The sequence below is a fragment of the Micrasema longulum genome, unplaced genomic scaffold, assembly GCF_059751315.1.
Source record: "Micrasema longulum isolate JH-2025_06_02 unplaced genomic scaffold, ASM5975131v1 h1tg000319l, whole genome shotgun sequence".
Taxonomy (NCBI): domain Eukaryota; kingdom Metazoa; phylum Arthropoda; class Insecta; order Trichoptera; family Brachycentridae; genus Micrasema; species Micrasema longulum.
In genome coordinates, this window is record NW_028277523.1 from 234,007 (window position 1) to 256,445 (window position 22,439).

The 22,439-nt window shown below is 31.3% G+C and overlaps 2 protein-coding genes across 4 annotated transcripts in view; both read right to left on the bottom strand.

The window, feature by feature from the left end:
* The window catches only part of LOC148282536 (uncharacterized), a 359,774-nt gene that overhangs the window by 26,065 nt on the left and 311,270 nt on the right, over window positions 1–22,439 (bottom strand). The window lies entirely within an intron of this gene.
* LOC148282537 (uncharacterized) lies at window positions 11,980–12,753 on the bottom strand. Its single transcript, XM_088224897.1, has one exon. It carries the CDS (start codon window positions 12,751–12,753, stop codon window positions 11,980–11,982), a length of 774 nt encoding a protein of 257 aa, XP_088081023.1.

Sequence of the window (22,439 nt, forward strand, 5' to 3'; positions counted from 1 at the left end):
CTTATATTCTTATAATTGTTATTACCTTATACTTAAATGATTTTTATTTTAATTCTTTTATTTCCATAATTATATAAAATCATGATTTATAACCGCTGATTGCACTTGTATATAACATAGAAATTTGTTTAGTCTCCCACCAGTCTGACGATGTCGGTCACGACGAAACCCGGTCACTGGTAAAAATTTATAAAAAATTATAAATAAAAGTGGAATAAAACTATATACGTATTTTTATTATTATAATTGATAGGTAAAAATCCTTAAGACATATGATAGAGACAGTTATTGTTACCATTCGTGTTTGCAATATGGTCAAAAGGATTCCAAACTCACAGTGAAACGGGCACTGAAAGTACTAGAGTTGATTTCGATTAAAATCGCGATATGAAAAAATTAAAAATTTTAAAACGGCAACTCGCTTTTTTGTATTAGTAAAACCGATAGAAAGACCCACAGTCTTCAAAACGGTTTCTAGTATGTGAAGGAAGTACTTTAAGATGGTCAGTATACGTTTCATTTACTTTAATAATGCAGTGCTATATGTACCATTAGGTCCAGATAGTGGTGTGATAATTAATGATAAACTATCCACAGAAAAAAAAAATTAAGATTTTTTTTTCGTGGATTGTAAAGTGTTAAAACAAGCTTTTCAAGCCAAAAGCTTATTTACGTATGAATGAAATGTGTAGCTTGATTCGATGAAAAGCTTCAATTAGAATTCAAAAATGATTATGTTAACGAACGGGTGGATCTGATGGTGTTAATTGATGGATAGTCAAGAGTTAATTGTGTTTGTTAATCAAGTACATATTAGTACAGGGCTCAGTGCAATTATTTTCAATCATACCAACCATCATACTAAATATTTTACATATAATCTACGGGAAACAATACAAACGAAACACGCAGTAATCGAAATCTATTATTTTAAAATACAGTATTTACATAATGGGATTTTTAATTAAAAGTTTTCATAAGTAATAAAAAAAAAACACGTAAAAACACGAGCGGACACCACGGGAACGAAGAACCTGCTAAGAACCGTGTGATGACTTTTGCGTCACCTTGTACAAACGAAAGAACATAAAATGAAACTAGTAAAATAATAAAAGAAAATACGTTTGAAAAATCAAACGAAATAAAAAGAAAATACTAGACTTGCACTTAAAGAGTAATATGAATCACATTTTTTTCACGCAATAGATGTTCGAAAAACGCTGCATTTGATGTTCCAATGCAGCAGTGCCTTATGCACAACTGGGTGTGGAAAGGAAAATGATGAGATGCCGTTGGCTTTTCTTCTTCTTATGATTTCTCTTCCCGATGGAGGTTGGAAATCATCATTGCGATTCTTACTTTATTGGCAGCTGCCCTGAACAAGGACTGAGTGCTGCAATGGAACCAGTCGCGCAAGTTCTTAAGCCAAAGAGATGCGCCTTCTACCTGCACTGCGTCTTCCTTCAATCCTTCCCTGTAGAATGACTTGTAAAATTTTATATTTTTCGTCTCTCATCACATGCCCAAAGTACTCAAGTTTTCTTTTCTTTATGGTCTTCAGTTGGGGCCGTTGGCTCAGTAATGTTAAAAACTCCAGACTTAAGATATTTAATTTAGATAACATTTGAATTAAGATGGTTTACGACTTATGAAGACCGAAAATGTCATTATTACAATAAAATATTTCATCCTCAGAACATTCTAATTTGTTATGAAACGGATAATGTTTTGGCCGGATACCGGATATCCGACAAGTCCGTGATCAAGTCAAGTGGAAGATATTGCTTTAAGCAATAAGCCCGTCAAAGCTCAAAAATGTTTAATGCTTGAAGTCTTAAAAAAATCAATATTAATATTTAATTTAATAAACATTCTCAAAAACAAAAAATGGCATTTCCCACTTTGGTTACTAAATCAGTACAAAATAGAAAAGACTTGTTCCTTAGACCGTCATTATTATGGTTTCGTCACGGGGCCGAGCAACGCTTTCTTAACACAATCATTAATTTGAACAATGCGTTCGCCACCGATATTGAGTTAATGAAAATTTAATGACAGCACGTTGAACACAGAATTCACCACTCTCCACTTTACCCAAACTCCTCCCTTCACCGCCCCAGCGAATACACGTGGCCGGAACACGTGAATTTTCAAATAAATAAAAAATGCGAAAACCCCCGGAAAGAAGCCTATTAAAACGAATATTTCCCAGAACATATGTTGGGTTTCTCGAAAGCAATTAAAAAAGTTTGTAATTGTATAATTGCAACAATGGAGCATTTAAGGTGAAATTTGTAAATTATATTTTTTTGTTTTTTTAACGAGTTGAAATCACACATTTCTCATATCTTATTAATTTAATACAGCGCATTTCGTATTTTTTTTTGTTTTTGCTAAGACTTTTGATCTTTGAGAACATACTATCATATTTGTGGTTATAATGTCCATAGATCAATGACACAACCACCCGCTTAGTTATTTTACCAGAAATCTAATCAAGAGTTTCGACCGAAGAAAGCAACAAGCTTTTTCTGTTAAACACAACACATTATTCTGTGTAATACCAACTTTTTACACACTAACGATTACTCGGATGACAAATCCAGTGCAATATTCAGAAGTATTAGGTGTTGTTATAAGTTGTGTCCGTTTTTTACCAATTGAAAAAATGTACACCAAAAGTAATACAAAATGGAAAAGGTTATTCCTTATTTGAAAGATAATTTTCTGCTCTACTAGAAATTGTACTTGTTTTTAGGTAACAAGTATGATTTTATTTTGATTACAAGCCTTCAAAATGGAATGTAAAGTAGACGAAAGTGATCATTTTCGATACCTCCTTCAACCTTGGCGGCCTCCGTGGTGTAGTGGTCAAGACGCTTGATTCACGCACGGAAGGTTCGATTCCCGGTGAGAACACAAAAATTAAAATGTGATTTTTCTCAAGCCTGGGTGCTCTGTGATGTAATTCACCACTGTAATTAGGCCTCCTGGCCTGTTGTGGTGTAAAAAAAATGTAACCTTATCTTTTTAAGAAAATTTAAGAAAAAGATATTTTTTAAATTCTAAGTTTAGTGTGTAAAAAAAATATAAAAAATGGAGAAACCAAACAATTTAAAACAGTGTCAAAAAAGTTTTTGTTTATTATTTTCCATATATTTCGTTATCAAAAAAGACTTAATTTACTTGTATTTAATTTTTTTAAACTTTTATTTTATTAAGATTTTTTTAAAATATTTTATATAAACATTATTATATTGTGTTAGCAAAATGTTTAAAGAGAGAAATCCCTGCAAAAAAACTGCTTTTGCAGTTTGGCGGGAATCAAAAAAATTGTTTAGAAGAATGCTTATGTGAATTTTTTTAAAAAAAAAAACGCGTTTAATCGAGGAAATAAAGCTGTCGACATAGATATGATCGCGATATTTGCGCAATGTACGGCGAAGAAGCTATAAATTATATGATGGACTAATTTGTTATAAAATAATGAAAGAAAATAAATTATCTGTGACAATGCGCGCAAAATGTTAAAATTTGTTCTCCGAACAGCTAAGGTTTTCTCGAATACTCATGTTATTAGGCTTCTTTATAAGTCATTGGTGCGAAGCAGACTTGAGTGTGGATCTCTGATCAAGGCGCCCTGCGAGTTGAAGTACTCTGTAATGCTGAAGATGGTTCAGAAGATATTCCTGAGGTATCTTTACCCAAGGAAGTACGGATACTATCCGTAGTTGCATCTTTCAGACTTCATACTGAATATGCTTGGCTACAGAAGTTTGGAGAAGAGAAGAAATTCATATTTTCTTATGTATTTTCATCCGATTGACCCATGGTATTACGATCAACTTAGGTGTAATGGAGAGTATTTTTCATTATGTTCCTAATAACTGCCTTAAGATATAAGCAGCTTAAGCTGTTTTATATTCCTGCTTGCAAAACCAGCCTGCCAATGGTAATACCAGTAGGAAGAGCAATGTATTTACTCAACCTTATCTCTTCGGATATCGACATCTTTCGTGTGACTGAATAAAAGTTCAGAGAGGATAGCTACCTTTTACTCTTATTACTAGGTATTTTTATTTGATCATTTTATCACATTTGCATTGTACCGATATATTTTTTTCGTGCTATATATGCTTTGAATAACATAAACTATTGACTACTATTTTTTTTGTGGTATCATCTTCATTTGGAAAAAAATGGACACAGCTTATTTTATCACCCAATCACTTGCCATCAGTAAGTTCCAATATTAACGAATAAATAATTAAAAACCTCTGTGTATACAGGCATAAAATCAAGCTAATCAAGCTAATGTAAGACGGCAAGTGTTAATTATTGAAATTATTTTATTTTTACATCTAATATTTTATTTTTTTAATACGGGTTACTTTAAATCAGATACAATGAAAGCACCCACCCCTTTCCCGAAACTGTTCATTAAAACTTGTGTCTTTCTTCAGTTTCGCATATTCACTGTCAATTTTTTTTAAAATAATAAGCGAAAATTTAATATTTATTTACAATCAAACCACAGAAATAACCAAACAAAGAAACTTTAAAAGCTTTCATTGTACCCCTCACTGCTGTATTGTCAATTTATGATCAATCAAATACACATGGTCAGAACAATCACCTTTTTCTAATGTTCCAGTATTACAGTGAAGGAAAACAGCGTTAGTTCCAAATTGTGACCGCAGCCGGTCTCAATTTAAATCAGATTAATCAAATTTAAAAACAAATTCCTTTTTAAATCTTACTACACTACAGGGTTCAAAATATTAACTACAAAGGGGGTACGGGGCGTGGCCATGCGTGGCCTCATAGTACATTCTTAAGACAACTGGACTTAAGACACCTTAATAGATTTGAATCCTGTAAACTTTCGTTCCTATCTTCTCTCCTCTCTTCATAGTATAGTGTAGATTTTGAATAAAATTTTGTTTCAAATTTTGTGTTAAATTATAAAATATGTCCATATACTTATAATTTTCTTAAACTGAACGGTTTGGGTAGATAGGAAGAATTTGCCTGACGGCAATATGCCCACCCTCATATGTTTACAAATTGCAAATGTATATAAAGTGTAAAATAAATAAAAAAGTAATTATTTATAATAAATTTAAGAAAAAATCATTCGAAATAATTATTCCCATGTAATTTTTTGACTTGATCGTGTCCAAGAGAATAAAAAATACACATCTGTTTGTGAGATACAAGCAGAACCATGAATGAGTGTTTTAGACTCAATGGCTACTCTCATACAAAAATAATCAATAACTAAACGAACTTCTTTCAATGTAATTGCAAGCACGTGGGTCAACGGTTGTTTGTTACGTGTGGTTTTTTATAGAACCCGTGTAATTAAATTTAATATTCAAAGGTTCAGAAATATAAATATACATATCTTTTTTGTCTTTTTCTGACGGATCAATAATATGAAATATTTTGTTAAAATCTTATTAATATTGTTATAACCCATTAACGAATTTTTTATGTTTACCAGTTTCGAGACGTACCCGTCTCTTCGTCAGAATACCAATTTAACCAAAATGCAAAACCCACTATACACCTTTATCATAGATGTTGCTCAAAAATATAAAACCACCACGACATGCATTTGAAGCACATGTACTGATAAGGTTATGAAAATATTTTAGGTAGTTCGAGAAATAGTTGTAAACAATCAAACAACCATTCGAAATAGCCCATTATACGATATTCCATTGCAATGGTCACTACACTGCTATTTATCCCACTACACAAAACATTTTCACAACCTAATAAGTGCATATTCGTTCAAATCAGTGGATGTGCTTATTAAAATGCATGTCGTGTGGCTTTTATATTTTTGTGCAACAACTATGGTGAAGATGTATGGTGGGTTTTGCGTGTTGGTTTAATTAGTGTCCTGACGAAGAAACGGGTACGTTTCGAAACCAACGGACATAGAAAAGTCGGTAGGTACTAATATATAAATATTAAATGACAATAAGTAAAATAAAACATTTATAATTTTTGCTTAAACGCCTAGATACAAAACCATATTTCAGTTTTTTTCAAAAAAGGTGTAATTACTCAGGTCATGTCGCAAAACTCAAAAAGGCAGTTTTATGAAACCCTAAAAAATATTTTTATTTTTTACAATTTCTTTTGCTGTTTTTGGCTGAAGCGAGGAAATACGATTTGATAAAGGAGAATAGGTGTTATGCAAGCATTATAAAGGTGTTTCAATAATATCATCATCATCATAATTCCGATTTTGGCACCCAGTGGTGCAAAATGCACTGCATTTGCTTTACAAATGCAGTGTATTTCGATTATCTTTTACAATTACGTAAGATGATTAGTCTTACGCCTCAGATGCCAGTCTGTGAAAAATGGAATATTGCAGTTTGAACAACCTTTAAAATCAACATTTCAGGTTCACCAAGACATCAAGAATGGTAGGTAAACGCTCCAACCTTTACTCAACGTAGCGGATTTATCTCCACTCGATTTCCTTATTTGGGATTTTTATCTGACAGCAGCCATCGATTCGAAAACACTTATCCAGGGTTCTGGTTTTATTTCACACGCAGAACTGTTCTTCTGTTTACTGTACTTCATAGTCCTAACGCTCCTATGGATATACCTCAATGAAAAAATTCAACGCTTATTAGTAAATGGTTTACCTCTTCTTTTTTATTCTTAAAGCACCCATTGAATACCCATCCACAATTCTTCTTTCTTCTTTAACTCATATATTGTCCATGCGGCTTGACTGTGGAATCATCTCCCACCCATTATCAAAGATGTAATAACACTAGGTATCTCTAATTTATTTAAAATGAAACACTTTTAATTTTTACCACATAAGAGTTTAACATATTTTAACACAACTAGTTTTAAGTATTCTGAATTACCCATTATTAGGTATTAATAAAACATTTATAGTTACAACTAGTTTCAGGTATTCTGAATAACCTATTATCAGGTATAAATATACAATTTATAGTTACACCTGATGATGGATAATTCAGAATACCTGAAACTATTTGTGTTATTATATATTAAACTCTTATGTAGTAAAAATTATAAAGTGTTTGTTTTTTAAATAAATTCAAAATGTTTTCCCACAAAGTAAATGCTGAAACAATAAATAATACTAGGTATCTGTGTTTGAATCACGTCTAAAGAAACATCTCCTTTCTCTTCCTTAAACTTTTTTCCTTTCCTCTTACGTCTAAATTCCCCATTCTTATTGAGTAATAGTATTGATTAAAGGTAGTTTATAAACAATTACAGTTATTTCTATTTCTGTATATCTTTAGCATTTTAATTTTTATTTTCTGTTAAATGTGTTTTGTAACTTGAATTATAAAAAAACTCTAATTTCGTTGGTTGGTTGGAATAAATTTCCATTTGCAAATAAATTCGCCAATGTACAATTAACATAATGTACAAAATGTTAAATAAATAAATAAAATAAAACTGTATTCTTTATCCGCCTGGACACAGAGAATAATATGGAAACAGGAATAATGTGGAAGAATTAAATTTTTATTTTTACTTGAGTCACCATAGTTGTGCGCCGTTGATTTATATACAAAATTAATGCTTTATCCGATCGATACACAGGGACGAGGGTCTTTTAATAAAAGTAATCTATTTTTGTTATTTTTAAGGGGCAGTTAATGGAAAAGAGGTCAAATTAGATAATATATAAGAAAATGTGATAAAGGCCACGTGTGCGCACATAATAAAATAAGACCGCACTATAAAAGTCGTTTTCGCTTCTTAATTCAGACGTAATATCCCTTAACAGCGAATAAATATCAATTTATTTATTGTCCAAGAAAGCAACGACATGAGACCAAAATTAGGTCACATTTCGATCAGTAATAGGAACCAAATTAAACTACTACTTTTACTACTACCATCACGCCATTTCCCCGAAGGGGTAGGCAGAGAGAATGGACCGCCACACACGTCTATCCTGGCATACATTCCTAGCTTCTTTCACATTCATACATTTTGTCATACATGCCCTTCGGTTCTGTCTGCTTTTGACGTGACCAGACCTCAGATTTTGGTTCATGCCACGTCTTCCTTGGTCGTCCTCGTCTCTTCATCATTGTCGCTATATATACTTGTTTTACCATTTTTCCGTCATCCATTCGTTTTACGTGACCAAACGATCTCAGAGACCCTTTCTTTATCTTATCAATTATACTTGACTCAGATTTACACTCTCGCCTGATTTCATCATTCATAACCCTGTACTACATTGTTTTTCCACACATTCGTCTGAGAGATCGCATTTCAACCGCGTTCACTCGGCTTTCATCCTTCTTCTGCCAGTTCCATGTTTCACTTTCACACATAAGTGTTAGGACTAAAACTCCGTTGTGCACTGCCAGTTTAGCTTCGATCGAAATATTTTTATTAGCAATTACTGTGCTTAGTGCTCGGTTCATTTTGTTGTCCGCATTCACTCTCCTTTCAACATCTCTTTCTACTCTTCCAGCTCTTGAAAAGATGCTTCCCAGATACACAAATTATTCTAATTGTTCGATACATTCGTTGTTTACATTTATTATGCAGTCAGTAACCTCACTATACCTTTCAAATACCATCACTTTTAACTTACTTTCGTTCATCGCCAATTCGCTCTCCAGGCAAACATCATGCATTGTTTATTTATTTATTTTATTTCATTGGAAAGCCAACAGACATTTATACATTTATAAGAATCAATTATACCATAAATACATATCATAAAGTCCAATTAGAGGCTTCCACATAATATTGTTATTGTAAATGTTGTCACATCAAAATTATACATAACATAAAATAACTAATCATACAAAACTTATAATATTACTAGAAATGTAAATGAATATTGGTCACACAGTTGCACATTACAATAAATAATACAACTATAGTTGACCATACAGTGTTCATTTATTATGTGCCTACATACAGAACTGCACATCACCTGCATAATATAGGCTGCGGATTCAAGGCGCAACATCATAACTTGAATTATTTTTGGAAATTTCACTTTTAAAGGAAGTTAAAGATATATTATTAATATCAATACAATTTAATTTTTGATTACACATATGGCAGGTTCTATTTACAAATGAATTTTGAAAAGATTTAGTTTTACATTTAGAAATTTTAAAAAGAGATTGGTTTCTGGTCTGCGTTACTGGGACTCTAAAATTAATAAGTGACAGAATCTTAGGGCAATCTATCATGTTATTCAAAGTTTTATACATAAAAATGGCATCAGCCATGTTCCTTCGAGTTTGGAGAGTTTGGAGTTTAGGTAAGTTTATAGACTCATCTGGACCTGTATTCTGAGTCAACCGTCTAAAATTGCAATACGATAAAAATTTTGATTGTATAGATTCAATTCGGTTTGTGTATTTTTTGTATTGAGGGCTCCAAGCGGGAGATGCGAATTCTAATTGACTTCGAACAAATGTGAAGTAAAGAGTTTTAAGAGTGCGCGCATGATTGAATTCTCTCCCTATACGGAAGAGGAAACCTAACATTTGGTATGATTTTTTCACAATTGAGTTGACATGTGCCTCAAACGTTAACTTATTGTCAAGTAGAACCCCGAGATCCCGCATCTCATTAACTTTAGTAAGTACTTGATAGTCAAGGCAATAATTATGGATGATTTTAAAGTTGTTCCTTGAAAATGTGAGCACAGAGCATTTTTTAATATTCAATTTTAGTAAGTTTTGTTTACAATATAAATTTAATCTATCGAGATCTTCTTGGAGTTTGACACAGTCTAAATTAGATTTTATTTTTAAATATATTTTCATGTCATCAGCAAAAAGTAAAAAATTTGCAAATTTAAAGCACTTACCAATGTCATTGATAAAAATTATAAATAGTAATGGCCCCAAATGCGATCCTTGTGGAACGCCTGAGGGTACATTTACAACATCGGAACTAAACCCGTTTACGACTACTGATTGTAGTCTATTATTAAGGTAAGACGTCAGCCACCTATGTAGATTACCGTGGATACCCAAATTCCATAATTTATTGAGTAATATACTATGCGTAACAGTGTCAAAAGCCTTTGAATAATCAGTATACACTACGTCTACCTGAGTTCTTTCGTCCATTGCTTTTAAAACAGATTCCAAAAATACAACAAGATTAGAAGTGACGGATCTAAATTTTACAAAACCATGTTGGTTCTCGATGATAGTGTTTTTGACAGCATTATAAAGTTGACTGTAGACTATTTTTTCAAAAAGTTTGCTGATAATAGTTAATTTTGAGATTGGACGATAATTTTTTATATCATTTTTTGAACCAGATTTATATATGGGTGTTATAAGGGCGCTTTTCCACATATCAGGAAATATGCCTTCACTTAATGATAATTGAAATAATAGAAATAATGGTTTGGCGATTTCATAACAACACATTTTAATGAAATATGAAGATATGTTATCACTACCCCCGCTTGTACTATTTGACAAACTTTTAATATGACCAATAATCATCCTTTTTGAAATTGAAATAGAAGATATGTTGACATGATCATCAGTTTGTATGTTTGTATAAGGTAATTGTGTGTTGGGGGTGCAATGATTGAAGGAAGTAACAAAATGCTTTGAAAATAACTCACAAATATCACTGGGATTGTCCGCTGTAATATCATCAAGAACCATAGATTGCGGCAAACCATGATTTTTGTTTTTACTCTTAACAAAATTCCAAAATTGCTTTGGATCTTTACTAATTTTAATCTCAGAGTCATTTACAAAACTTTTAAGGCAATCTTTAGCCATTTGTTTTTGTCTTGCGCGCAGAATATTAAACTCAATCTTATCAAGGGGGTTATTAAATTTCTTCCATTTTTTGAAAATTTTGTATTTTTCTTTAGTGAGTTTAATTAATGCTGGACTATACCATACAGGATACGAGTTATTTGCTTTGCATTCTCTCGTGGGAATATTTACAGATATAATTTCCCTTAAGATGTAATAGAATCTATCCACAGCAGTGTTACAAGAAAGATTAAAAAATTCGCTATCCCAGTTGATATTCTGAAGGGAGTTATTAATTGTATTATAATTTGCCTTTTTAAATAATGTTATAGTACGGGAGTGATTAGGCATCGGTGTAAAAACGGATAATTCAAGTTTAATACATAGAGCGATATGGTGCCGACACTCAGGGATGAGAGGCTGGCTAATCTTGGAGACTTCCAAATTATGAGAACTTACGACTAGATCGAGATATTTGTTGTTATTATTTGGTATACTGCAATACTGTGATAGACTAGTAAACGACAATACATCTGAAAATTTAGCTGTAGTAACAGTTTGATTACTATTTGCCATATACATGGTCCCATCGATACTCTTATGCCAAGAGGCTTGGGGCAGATTAAAATCACCTATTATAATAAATTCATCATTGGGATGTTTAGTTCTAATATCACATAATTTGTCGAGAAAGATTACAGAATGAGATAAATGGTTAACGCCTGGTGGAATATAGACACAGCATAAGTTAATTTTAAAATTATTATTAATAGTTAATGTTACCCATATGTCTTCAACTGATGATTCCCATACAAGTTGATGAAAAGCTTTGTATTCTTTTTTCAATCCAATCATTACACCACCACCACGTCTGTCACCTTCTCTATCATGCCTGTAAACCTGATAACGGTCGTCAAATAGTTCAGAATTGTGAATATTAGGGAGTAGCCACGTTTCTGTTATAAATATAGCATCATAGTCGTTATTAGTCACATTAAGATAAAAGTCATTCGTCTTTGAACGCAAACCAGTTACATTCTGATAATATATACTTATTTGAGCTTTGGCCCTGAATTTTTATCTATAGAAAACCAACAACATGGGCAGAAATTGCATGAAAGATAGTTAATAATTAAAGTATGGAAAAAGCAGTTACAAAACAAAGTAAAGAATAAAATATAAAAAATTATTATAAAAAAATATCTTGCAGCACAAATTCAGAAGTCACTTGAAGTACCGGACTGGCTTCACTCTTTCGGACAAATATTTGGCCATATTTTATCCAAACAAACTTGAAGTTCTTTTCCTTACACATTGTGCGGGCTCGGCCAAAAAGGGATCGGGTTACTGTTGTTAAGTGTTCATTTATAAAAATTTTATTATTCCCCGGAAGGTTAAGGCGTTCGGTAGTTAAGTCTTTATTTTTCTTCGCAGCTGCCAACATTTGATCCCTGACTTTAGATGATGCAAATTTAACAATGATCGGTCTCGTAAAATGCGGACGGTTTTTCGGGAGTTCTTTAACTCGCACTCTGGTAACGACATTAACATCTGATTGTGCAAGTTGGACTCCTAGTAAATCTCCAAGAGATTTGATTACGTGTGGTAACTGTTCGCTTTTTTTTTCAGGTATGCCTATAATTTCTAAGTTATTACATAAGTTTTGCTGTTCACTTCTATTGAGTTTACTTTGAATGTTCACTACAGTTTTTTCAAGTAAATTTACTCTTTCTTTGACATTTTCAAAGCTCCTACATTTTTCGTCCAAGGTTGAGATTTTGTTAGAGAGATCTTCAATTTTTGAAAGACAAAATTCTATACTGCTTTTGATATCTTTAACTTCTTCATAAATTTTATTCATTTCTCCTAAGAGGACTTTTTTCATATCATTAAGTGCTTCATTAAAGTTATGTTGGTTTGTCTCCGAGCCTTCGGGACGGCGGGTACTGCGTGTGGAACTCATATTGCAACAATAATAATAATGGCAGTAGAATTCAGTGTTGATGTTTTCGTGTGAAATTTTATTTGATGGATTTAAATCAGTAACTTACTGCGACAATCGAAGATAATAATTTTACACAGAACACTGATAAAAATGAGTCTATTTAACTTGTGCAGTCGAGATGACAAGGCGAAATAACACTTTTTAATAGATTTATTTGGATTACAAGTTTATGTACAGCCTAAGTTAATAAATGACAGGTGAGTATTGTATTGTACAGACTATTAAAAACAATATATATTATCAAAGAGTAATGTGTAAATTTCTTATTTGAATTAGTTTATATTACACAATATTTTGAATATGTCCAAATGCTTGCAGACTGGCTGGATTTCCTCCCTAGGGAGTTATTCATATATAAATTGATGATTTTGATAAAATTAAAAATAAAATTAACAATGAAACTTATTGGTTTGGTTTGACCTTTTTTATTTTGACCAACGAGCGCTTTCGCCTAAGAAGGCATCTTCAAGACTGGTCTTGAAGATGCGAGATCGTTGGTCAAAATAATAAAAAAGTAAAACTAAACATAGAAGTTTTATTGATAATTTTATTAATAATTTTATAAAAATCATTAACTATGGAGTTTTATCAAGAAATAGCAACAAAAGACATCAATATTATATTTAAATTGGTTGCAACAGAAAGGTAAAACATTTTTGGAAAGGCAATACGGAAGTCTAGGCATTTACAGGGCTTCTGACCTGTCAATGGCTGGTTTAAGTGGCCACTTTACACACTGTGTAACATTCACCATTCTGCCTATGTCTGAACATCCGCATTTTATCAACTCTTTCATCTGATCACTTTTGTGAAGTAAAAGAGCAAAAACCTTTATCATGTGGGTGAGATTCTTCCAGCTATACCTATTCACCTACAGTTCTGCTGACAAGCCGGTTTCGCGGTTTAGTGGGTTTCATTATTTTTCCTTTTATATTTTCTGTGCATGTTTTTACCTTCATTAATTAATAGGCAACGGCTGAAGACGATTTTCCAATATTGATATTCAAACATAGGTAGAATGGTGAATATTACACAGTGTGTAAAGTGGCTACTTAAACCAGCAAATGACAGGTTATATTCCCTGTAAATGCCTAGACTTCCATAGTCTTTTCTCAAAAATTCATCTCTGTTGCAACAAATTGAAATATTTCATATTAAATTATAATCACTTATGTTTATATTTATACAGTATTTTGATTAATTATTATCACGCGGTATTAGGTGGTATTTAGTTGATTTATTGGTTTTATTGTTTAACAATAATCACTTTTAAACTTCTAAGATTTTCATGGGCGTTCAGATGCACTATATGTTTTTATTGATTTATTTAACAAATTTACGGACAATGTCCAATTTTAACAAATCATACAACGAATAACAATAATACAGTAACAAATATTAGAAGCTATACAACAAAGAAAAGCAAAGACAAGTTGATATATTAAACAGGCATTATAGAATCCCGGTTAATTCTACAAATATACAGTCAATTTATTTGGAATATTTCTTCAGTCTATTATTTGTAAAAAAACTCAATTTACAATCTAAATAATTTAGATCTTGATTTTTATTTACAAATCTAATCATTCTCGGTAGAGGCGCATGGAAACCATAAGTAGTCTTTTGATGACCGAGGAACGGAATTTCATTATTTCTGAGTCTGAGCGAAGGAACATTAAGAGATTTTCTGGGTTATTATACCATGTGTCGTTCGTACTATTTACCGACGTCCGGTTACTAGATTAGTAAAAGAGGCGATCGAGATATATAAACATCCCAATGATATAAACATAAATGATGGGATGCGTTTAAAATCCTCCTGGTACCCAGTGATAAAAAATTACAAAAGCGTAGACTGTGAAGCAGCACAGATTTCAAATTGACAAGATGTAGATAGCAATGACTGCGACACGGAGAAATCCTTTGTATTTAAGGTTACACATATATCTACACAAATAATATCAACCCCGATGATGGACGCTGTAATGTGATTCGAAACTTCGGTAAATAGTACAACGACCCACGGCATAATAACCCAGAAAAAAACATCTTAAATTTTATTTTTTCCTATAGAACAACATATTGTTTCAGAATAAAAAGTAGCCTGCATAAAGATGCAATAGTCGATGCGAATATTCGAAGAACCGGCAATAGTGCCAGTCCTTCGAAAATTGCTTTGCAAATATACTACGATCCGTTAGTCTCTAGAGTCTATTATATACCATTATTATACTCTTTATTGCTCAATTGTTCACCCTCTTCTAAAATATGCCTCCGTGGTATGGTCTCCATTCTATCACAATCGCATAAATCACATTGAATCAGTCCAACATCGGTTGCTTCGAAAAGTATCGTGGATGCTTGGACTAGAGAGAGGTAATTATTCTTATACTGATTTAGAGTCAATGGAGTATTTCAAGTCTACAAAAACGTTGAACTATTTGACTCCGTATATATGTTCGGCATACTAAATGGTATAATCGATGTTCCATCATTACTGGGACAAGTAAAATTCAATATTCCGATTCGTAGATTGAGAAACAATGAAGTACTGTTCATCGATCAGCATAGAACAAACTATGGCCTTAATTTTCCAATGACCCGCCTTTGTCGTATTGTTAACTCAAGACAAGATCTGGACTTTTTTGGTTTAAGTTTACAACGATTTAAACGAGCACTAAATAAATAGTCCAGATTTTGTCTTGATGTCCCTTTTGTTTGTAAATGCTTTTTTTCTTTTTATTTTAATGTTTTAAACTTTTCTTTTATTGTAATATTTTAACCCTATAAATTGTATACCTATATAGACAATGTCCGTTAATAAATTATTATGTATTAATATTTATTCATTTTTCCATTTAAAAAGAAAGTTTTCCCGGAATGGAATTTTCGCCGGTATAAAAAATAGCCTATAACACAGCTATCTCCATGCAAAAAATCACGTTGATCGGTTTCTCCGTCGCAACGTGAAGAAAATACAAACAATCAAATAAATCCACTCTCGCATTTATAAAATTAGTATGAATAATATTGTTGCAAATGTTTATATTTTTTTTCGTCATTTGTAATTTTATTTGAAAGAAAATTGTCTGTTTTACAATGTATTGTATTTACATTTAAGTCACATATTTTACTATTTATATTAAAAGCATTTTGTGATCACACATTTTACTAAATGTTATTAAATATTTGTATATTTCCACTTACTGACTTTTCAAGATCTACCAGTTTCGAGACGTTACCGTCTCTTCGTCGAGACATTAATTAAACCAACATACGTACAAGTATGTCTCGAAACCGGTAGACATAGAAAAGTCGGTAGTAACACAAAAATATTTAATAACTTTTATTTACATATTTTAGTAAATTTGATTACATGCTTTCAAAATGGAATGTCATTCTTTCGAATATCTTGTTTTACTTTTGGTACTCATTTTAAAATTTAAAAAAAACGGACAACTTAAGTTAACACCCAATATATAAGTATTTGTCGGCCTCGTGGTGTAATGGTCAGCGCCTACCATGCAAGAGGTCTCGGGTTCGATTCCTGACATGGTTGATATGAAATATTAATTTAAATAGGTGTTTTTTATTTATTTATTTAAATCTTAAAGTAGGGCACACATATCATACATATTGTCATGTGTGTTCTAATAATAACATTGAAAATATATTTAATTTACAAATTGTTTATCACATATGTCTTGACCATTATTTTAAATTTTGATATGTTTTTTTCTTCATAAATATTTTTTTCCATTTCGTAATACTTTTTAATTGCTTTAAATAAAATTGAATTTTGTGACTTTGCCTTTTTCCTAAATGGAAGTCTAATTTTGTTCTTTTCTCTAGTATTGTGATCGTGTTCATGCTGGTTCCGATCAATTTTTTTCCAAAATTCTGTTTTTTTATTAGAGTTTATAATTTTATGAACAAATATCATTGTATTGTAAAATATTCTTTGTTAATATGTTAATAATTTCATTTCATTTACCATCGACTTTACCCTCGTATATCTGTTTTTTTTCAAAATGATTCTAAAGGCTTTATTTTGTAATACAGTTAGTTTATCTATGTTTTCTTTGTTTGATAAAAAAAAATGCTACTACAGTAGTTAACGTGTGGTTCAATAATTGCTTTGTAAATAGTTTTGCAGGAGTCCTTATCAATAAATCTTCTGATCCTTCCCAAAATTGATATTTTTTTTGCAATCTTATTTATTACCATCTTAGCGTTTTGGTGAAATGTAAGTTTTGAATCCAACATTACACCTAAATATTTAATTTAATATTTATTTTATTTTCACAGTAGAATATTTCAACAATAATGATCAAGATACGCTACGATTGGTGCGCCAATGCAGTGAGTGCCCTATGCACCATTAGGTGCGGAAAAGGAATGATGATGATATAAGTATTTGTTCACAGCTGGGATACCGGGAATCAAAAACACTCGTCCATTCTGATTATAATTCCACACACTGAACTGCATTACACATTCGCCGGACACGAAGATGGTAATAAATTACAGCAAGTATAATAAATAATTTAACCCAAAGACCAATTTTCGAAATTAAAATTCACTAGAACGAGGAAGCTGAGTGGATTTTTTTTGTTCGTATACTATAAAATAAATTTAAAGTTTATTTTTTCTGAAATAACTCCGCGTGTAACTTTAGAGGTTCTCTTCCGCTTAAGCTAGGGTTTCCTAGGACAGCGGTGCCCGTATTTTAACGGCCGTAGTGAACGATGATGCAGTGGACAGCCGTCGTAGAGGTGACTAGAGTGTGGTTTTCTAGGAAAACGGTGTTATCAACACCATTTAACACCGTTTTCCTAGGAAACCACTCTCTAATCACTTTTACGATGGCTGTCCACTGCATCACCGTTCACTACGGCCGTTAAAATACGGGCACCGCTGTCCTAGGAAACCCTAGCTTAAGTCTCTGTCAGTTCTGCCGATTGGTCCGTTTGCGGTTAGCAAACCGGATATCTTTCACAGCTCTCTTTTCATTGGTTGATTCATACGAACCAGTGACGTCGTTCAAAGTAGTTCGTTTTTATTATTTTTTATAATTCAAATATCGCTCATTTTCAAGACACTTCGCGGTACAATTTAATGCTTTAATTTTTACCGCGCGCAAGAAAACATATTTTGTATCGAATTTTCCGTAGGGCTGAAGTTCCTCATTGTGTCAAAATTAATTTTAAAATAGGAACTACATGTTTTGAAATTTGTTTTTAACTTAAGTTTTTAAGCTCTTTGCTAAGGGGAGCTTTTGTAAAAAATATATCAAAATTGAATTGCAAAATTTCCGTAAAATTTACAATTTATAATATTCCCTCATTGTATTATTTTCAGCCCTCGCAAAAATGTATTTTTCTTTATGAATATTTCATAAGCCAACATATTTGATAGAATTCCCCTTTCTGCGGGGTGTTTTTTTTATTAAGTAAAAGGATTGAATTGATAAAATACATTATTTATTAGCGATGGCACGAACAGTGATTCATTACTGACACAAATGTTTTATTTGACAGAAGCTAAATAAAATAAAACCGCAGAAAGTCAAAACCGAAAATATTTTGAAATTTGTCATATTATTAGAAAAATTAGCTGGAAACAATAGTGTAACTTAAACATCGAAATAATCTTGTATTATATGCATTGGAAAATGGTATAAGATCTTGAGTAAAATCTTATGCTTTTAAAAAAAAAAATATTCATATCTCCAGTCATGTACACAATGATACAGTTATAATATAATGGATACTTAATACTAGACTAAAAATGATTTCAAACTTTTAATAAACAATGTACATAGTGTGTCATTAGTTTTATTACAGGAGAATCGACATTTAAAAAAATATACATGTACATATTACAACAGAGATGAAGAACATTTAAGAGAAGGACCTGGCAATGGCTGGTTTAAGTGGCCACATTACACACTGCGTAACATTCACCATTCTGCCCATATTTGAACATCTTTATTCCTTCAATTTTTTTGTCTGTTGATGTTTGTGAAGTTGAAGAGCTGAAACCTTTAATTATGCGGGTGAGATTCATCGAATTGAATTATTTCACCTACATACTAGGCAACGCCTGAAAATGTTCTTCATCTCTGTAGTAATATGTTAATTTGAACAGCTCCTCCGGGAGTTGAATCCAGTCATTGTCTACAAAAATTTGGACAAACTCAAAATATTGTTGAAAAAAATATATGTATGTGCATAATATATGCCCTTGTAAATTTAAAATAAAATTTTTAAAAAAAGTGGTTACTTACATTACTTACGTACAACGATAATTTATTTATTTAAACGCCTTGTAGGCTTTTACATGTTTTACATCCATATATACAAATAAAGACAAACATGTAGTTTACCCAGAAGTAGCAAAAAATAAAATGGTTTCTAGAAGAAAAATTAAATTAAAAATACGAAGACAATCATCTTTACATTTTAGTATAAAATTTATGGTTTTTCTAAACATATAATTTATACATGTATTGCAGTGTACAGAACAGAATTGCATTTTTAAATATAAAGACAGACATGCATTTTACATAAAAGTAGTAAAAAATAAAAATGAATTAATATTATAAGAAAAATAACAAAAATGTTAAAAAAAATAATGCCGGCATGCTGCCGCTAATTTCCTTTTTGAATTTATTAATATTCAAGTTTAATATTTCACTCGCATTTTTTGCATAAAATAATTTAACGTAGTTATGCAAAAAGCAGCCAGTTCACAATTTGGGAAAAATTCTATACTTGGTGTTATCGGGCGCAGTTAGGTCAATTCTATGTTTTTCCAGGCCGCTTTCATAAAAAAAACTGTAATAATCACCTTCTGAAAATAGAGTTGATCGCATAAACGGCATTTCTCAATTTGCAGAAAACATCCACAGCACAAGAAAAATCTTGCGGTAAAAATGCTGATGAGACGATTAATGTCTCCAGAAATCTAGTTCTCTTAAATAAATTAGGTGAATAAATAGGTAAATTAATTTTTTTATTAATTCATGATTAAAACATATCTGTAGCAAAAAAAAATGTTCCAATACACAATGTTACCTCATTCATTCAAATGAGTTTTAATTAAATATTAGATCCGACTGTTTTCTGCAAAATGCACACGTTAGGTTGTGTGGTCAGCCAGACTTTAAAAAATCACCAAAATTACTTTAACCCGAAATTAAATCCGTAAGTCCGCGACATATTTTATTAATTCTTGTTATCAAAGACGTCAAACAGATCAGTATAACTACGCAAAATAACTAATTAATTAATCTTCTGTAATATTATGATTTACAACGTTGCCCCTTATAGATCTAAGCTACAGATATAAACGCAGCACTTAAATATTTTATGACAGATAACGAGCATTTTCAATTGTTTTGACAAAACGAGCTATTTTGTGACGATGGGAATACTAAAAACTTGCAAAAATACAAACAAAAATCACACAATATCTGTAAAAAAAACATGGATCGAAAACCTTATTGAAAATCAGTATTTCTGGAAAAGAAAGGCAAACGTTTAGTGGAAAATCGCAGTGGAGCAAATGATACTGAGGATAAATAATGTGACGCAAGCAACAACAATATGCCTTGACAGTTGGAAGTTGACAGTTTACAGTACTTACTGTAGTGTTTAAAAATGGAACATTTTTTTTTTTTAATTTGACTACAGATTTTATCCAATTTGCGTATTACACGACGCAATATTCATAGGAAAAACAAATACCATATGTTTGTAATGACGTAGAATTACATATAAAAATACGTTATAAGCGCGTAACATAAGGCATTTCGATTCATGGGTTGCCTTTCTTGCCTTTATTCTCTATTGGACTTTCGTCGTGATTAGACGTGACGCTATAAAGAAGAAAAAGATAAATTACACTGTAACTGTAAAAATAGTACAATAATGACATAAACGTAAGCTAGTTCACGTGACAACACAAGTAACATTTACAAATTTACGAATCTGTCTAAATTTGAAAACCCACGTTCCTATCTTAAATAAATTATCCGTATTTGTTGAGGTTAAAATCAGTACTAGCCTAGAAAGATTTGAAAATAATAAAAATGAAGCAAATGAATTTGAAAAATATATTTTTAATACTATGGAGGGCCACGATAACGGAATTTCGATAAATCTTTAGTGGATATAAAAAAAACACATATACGTCAAACCGCTTCACCCTTACAAGAGCCATAATTTTATTCATGTGATATTTTCGCCTCGTAGAGTAAGTGCGATATTCTGAGACACGTCATTACGCAAATATAATCCTATTCCAATAGGAATAGGGTATAGGGCTAAAATTCCTAAACTGTGAGACACTCAATGAAACAATTTTTTTTTTCATGTCACCCTTAAGCGATAATAATGGCACAAGTCCAAAACGGGCGGTTTTGAGTTAGGTATGCAGAAATGTATCTGAATATATTTTTTATTTTTATTTTATTTAATTTTATTTATTTTATTTGGGAAATCAACCGTTCTACATACATATTTTTAGTAAACAAACAGATATAGTGTATAAACTCTGAACTAATAACAGATTTCCACATAGTATACAAAGTTAGTAAAGAAAATATATTACATATCAAATAAATACATACAATTTATACATATAAAAATTTTATTTTCATGTACTCAATAATCAAAGATTTTTTTATATTTATTTTAAGAACATTAAGTTACTGTAAATTGGGCGGGATAAGGACAAGAAAAGAGAGAATAAAGAGGGGAGGGGAGATGTACATATTTATTATTATAATGTCTACTAAGTTACAAAATACATTTTTAGTTTAAATTTTAAATCTGACAGAGTGATGTTTGTATAATCTATATTTTTAAATTTTGTATTGTACATTGAAAAAGTCCTACGAAAAAAAGCATTTTTAACATACGATGTTTTACTTGTTGGTACATGAAACAGGTGGTACCGTCTACAAATCCTGGCTGGCACATGTATTGTTATTAAACCAAGCAGCTCTGTACAGTCAACCATTCCTGTCATATTTTTGTAAAGCAGTTGTTGGTCCGCACACACTCTTCGGTATTGTAGAGAAATGATTCCATGGAAGGTGGAGGCAGTGAGAGAAGATACATAAGAAATACCGGTTTTGTATTTAAGGTACTTAATAAATTTGTTTTGAATATTTTCTATTCTACTTATATACATGGCATACTGGGGATTCCATATCTGAGAGGCGTATTCCAAAAACATAAAAGAATTTATAATAATTAAATTTAATTAATTGTTATTTTATAAATTTAATTTATTCATATTTTATTAACATAAAAGGCAAATCTGCCTTTTACAAACATTTATAATACTAAGATATTTGGCTTCAATATTTTTTTTTCAAAAAAACATAAATTTCCTTAAACCCAAGATTTATAAAAAAAAAATTAAACTTTAAAATCATATAAGATTTATATTTAAAAAAATAACCTAAAAATTACACAGCATATTCAGTAGAAAGTTTAAATAATAAAACATTCTATAGTAATACAACAAGAAAATCACAAGTACTGTTTCATACAGCTGGGCAAAGTGAACAAAAAACTGTATGTATTATGAAATGCATGAATAAATAAATATAATTACCATTCTCCATCTTT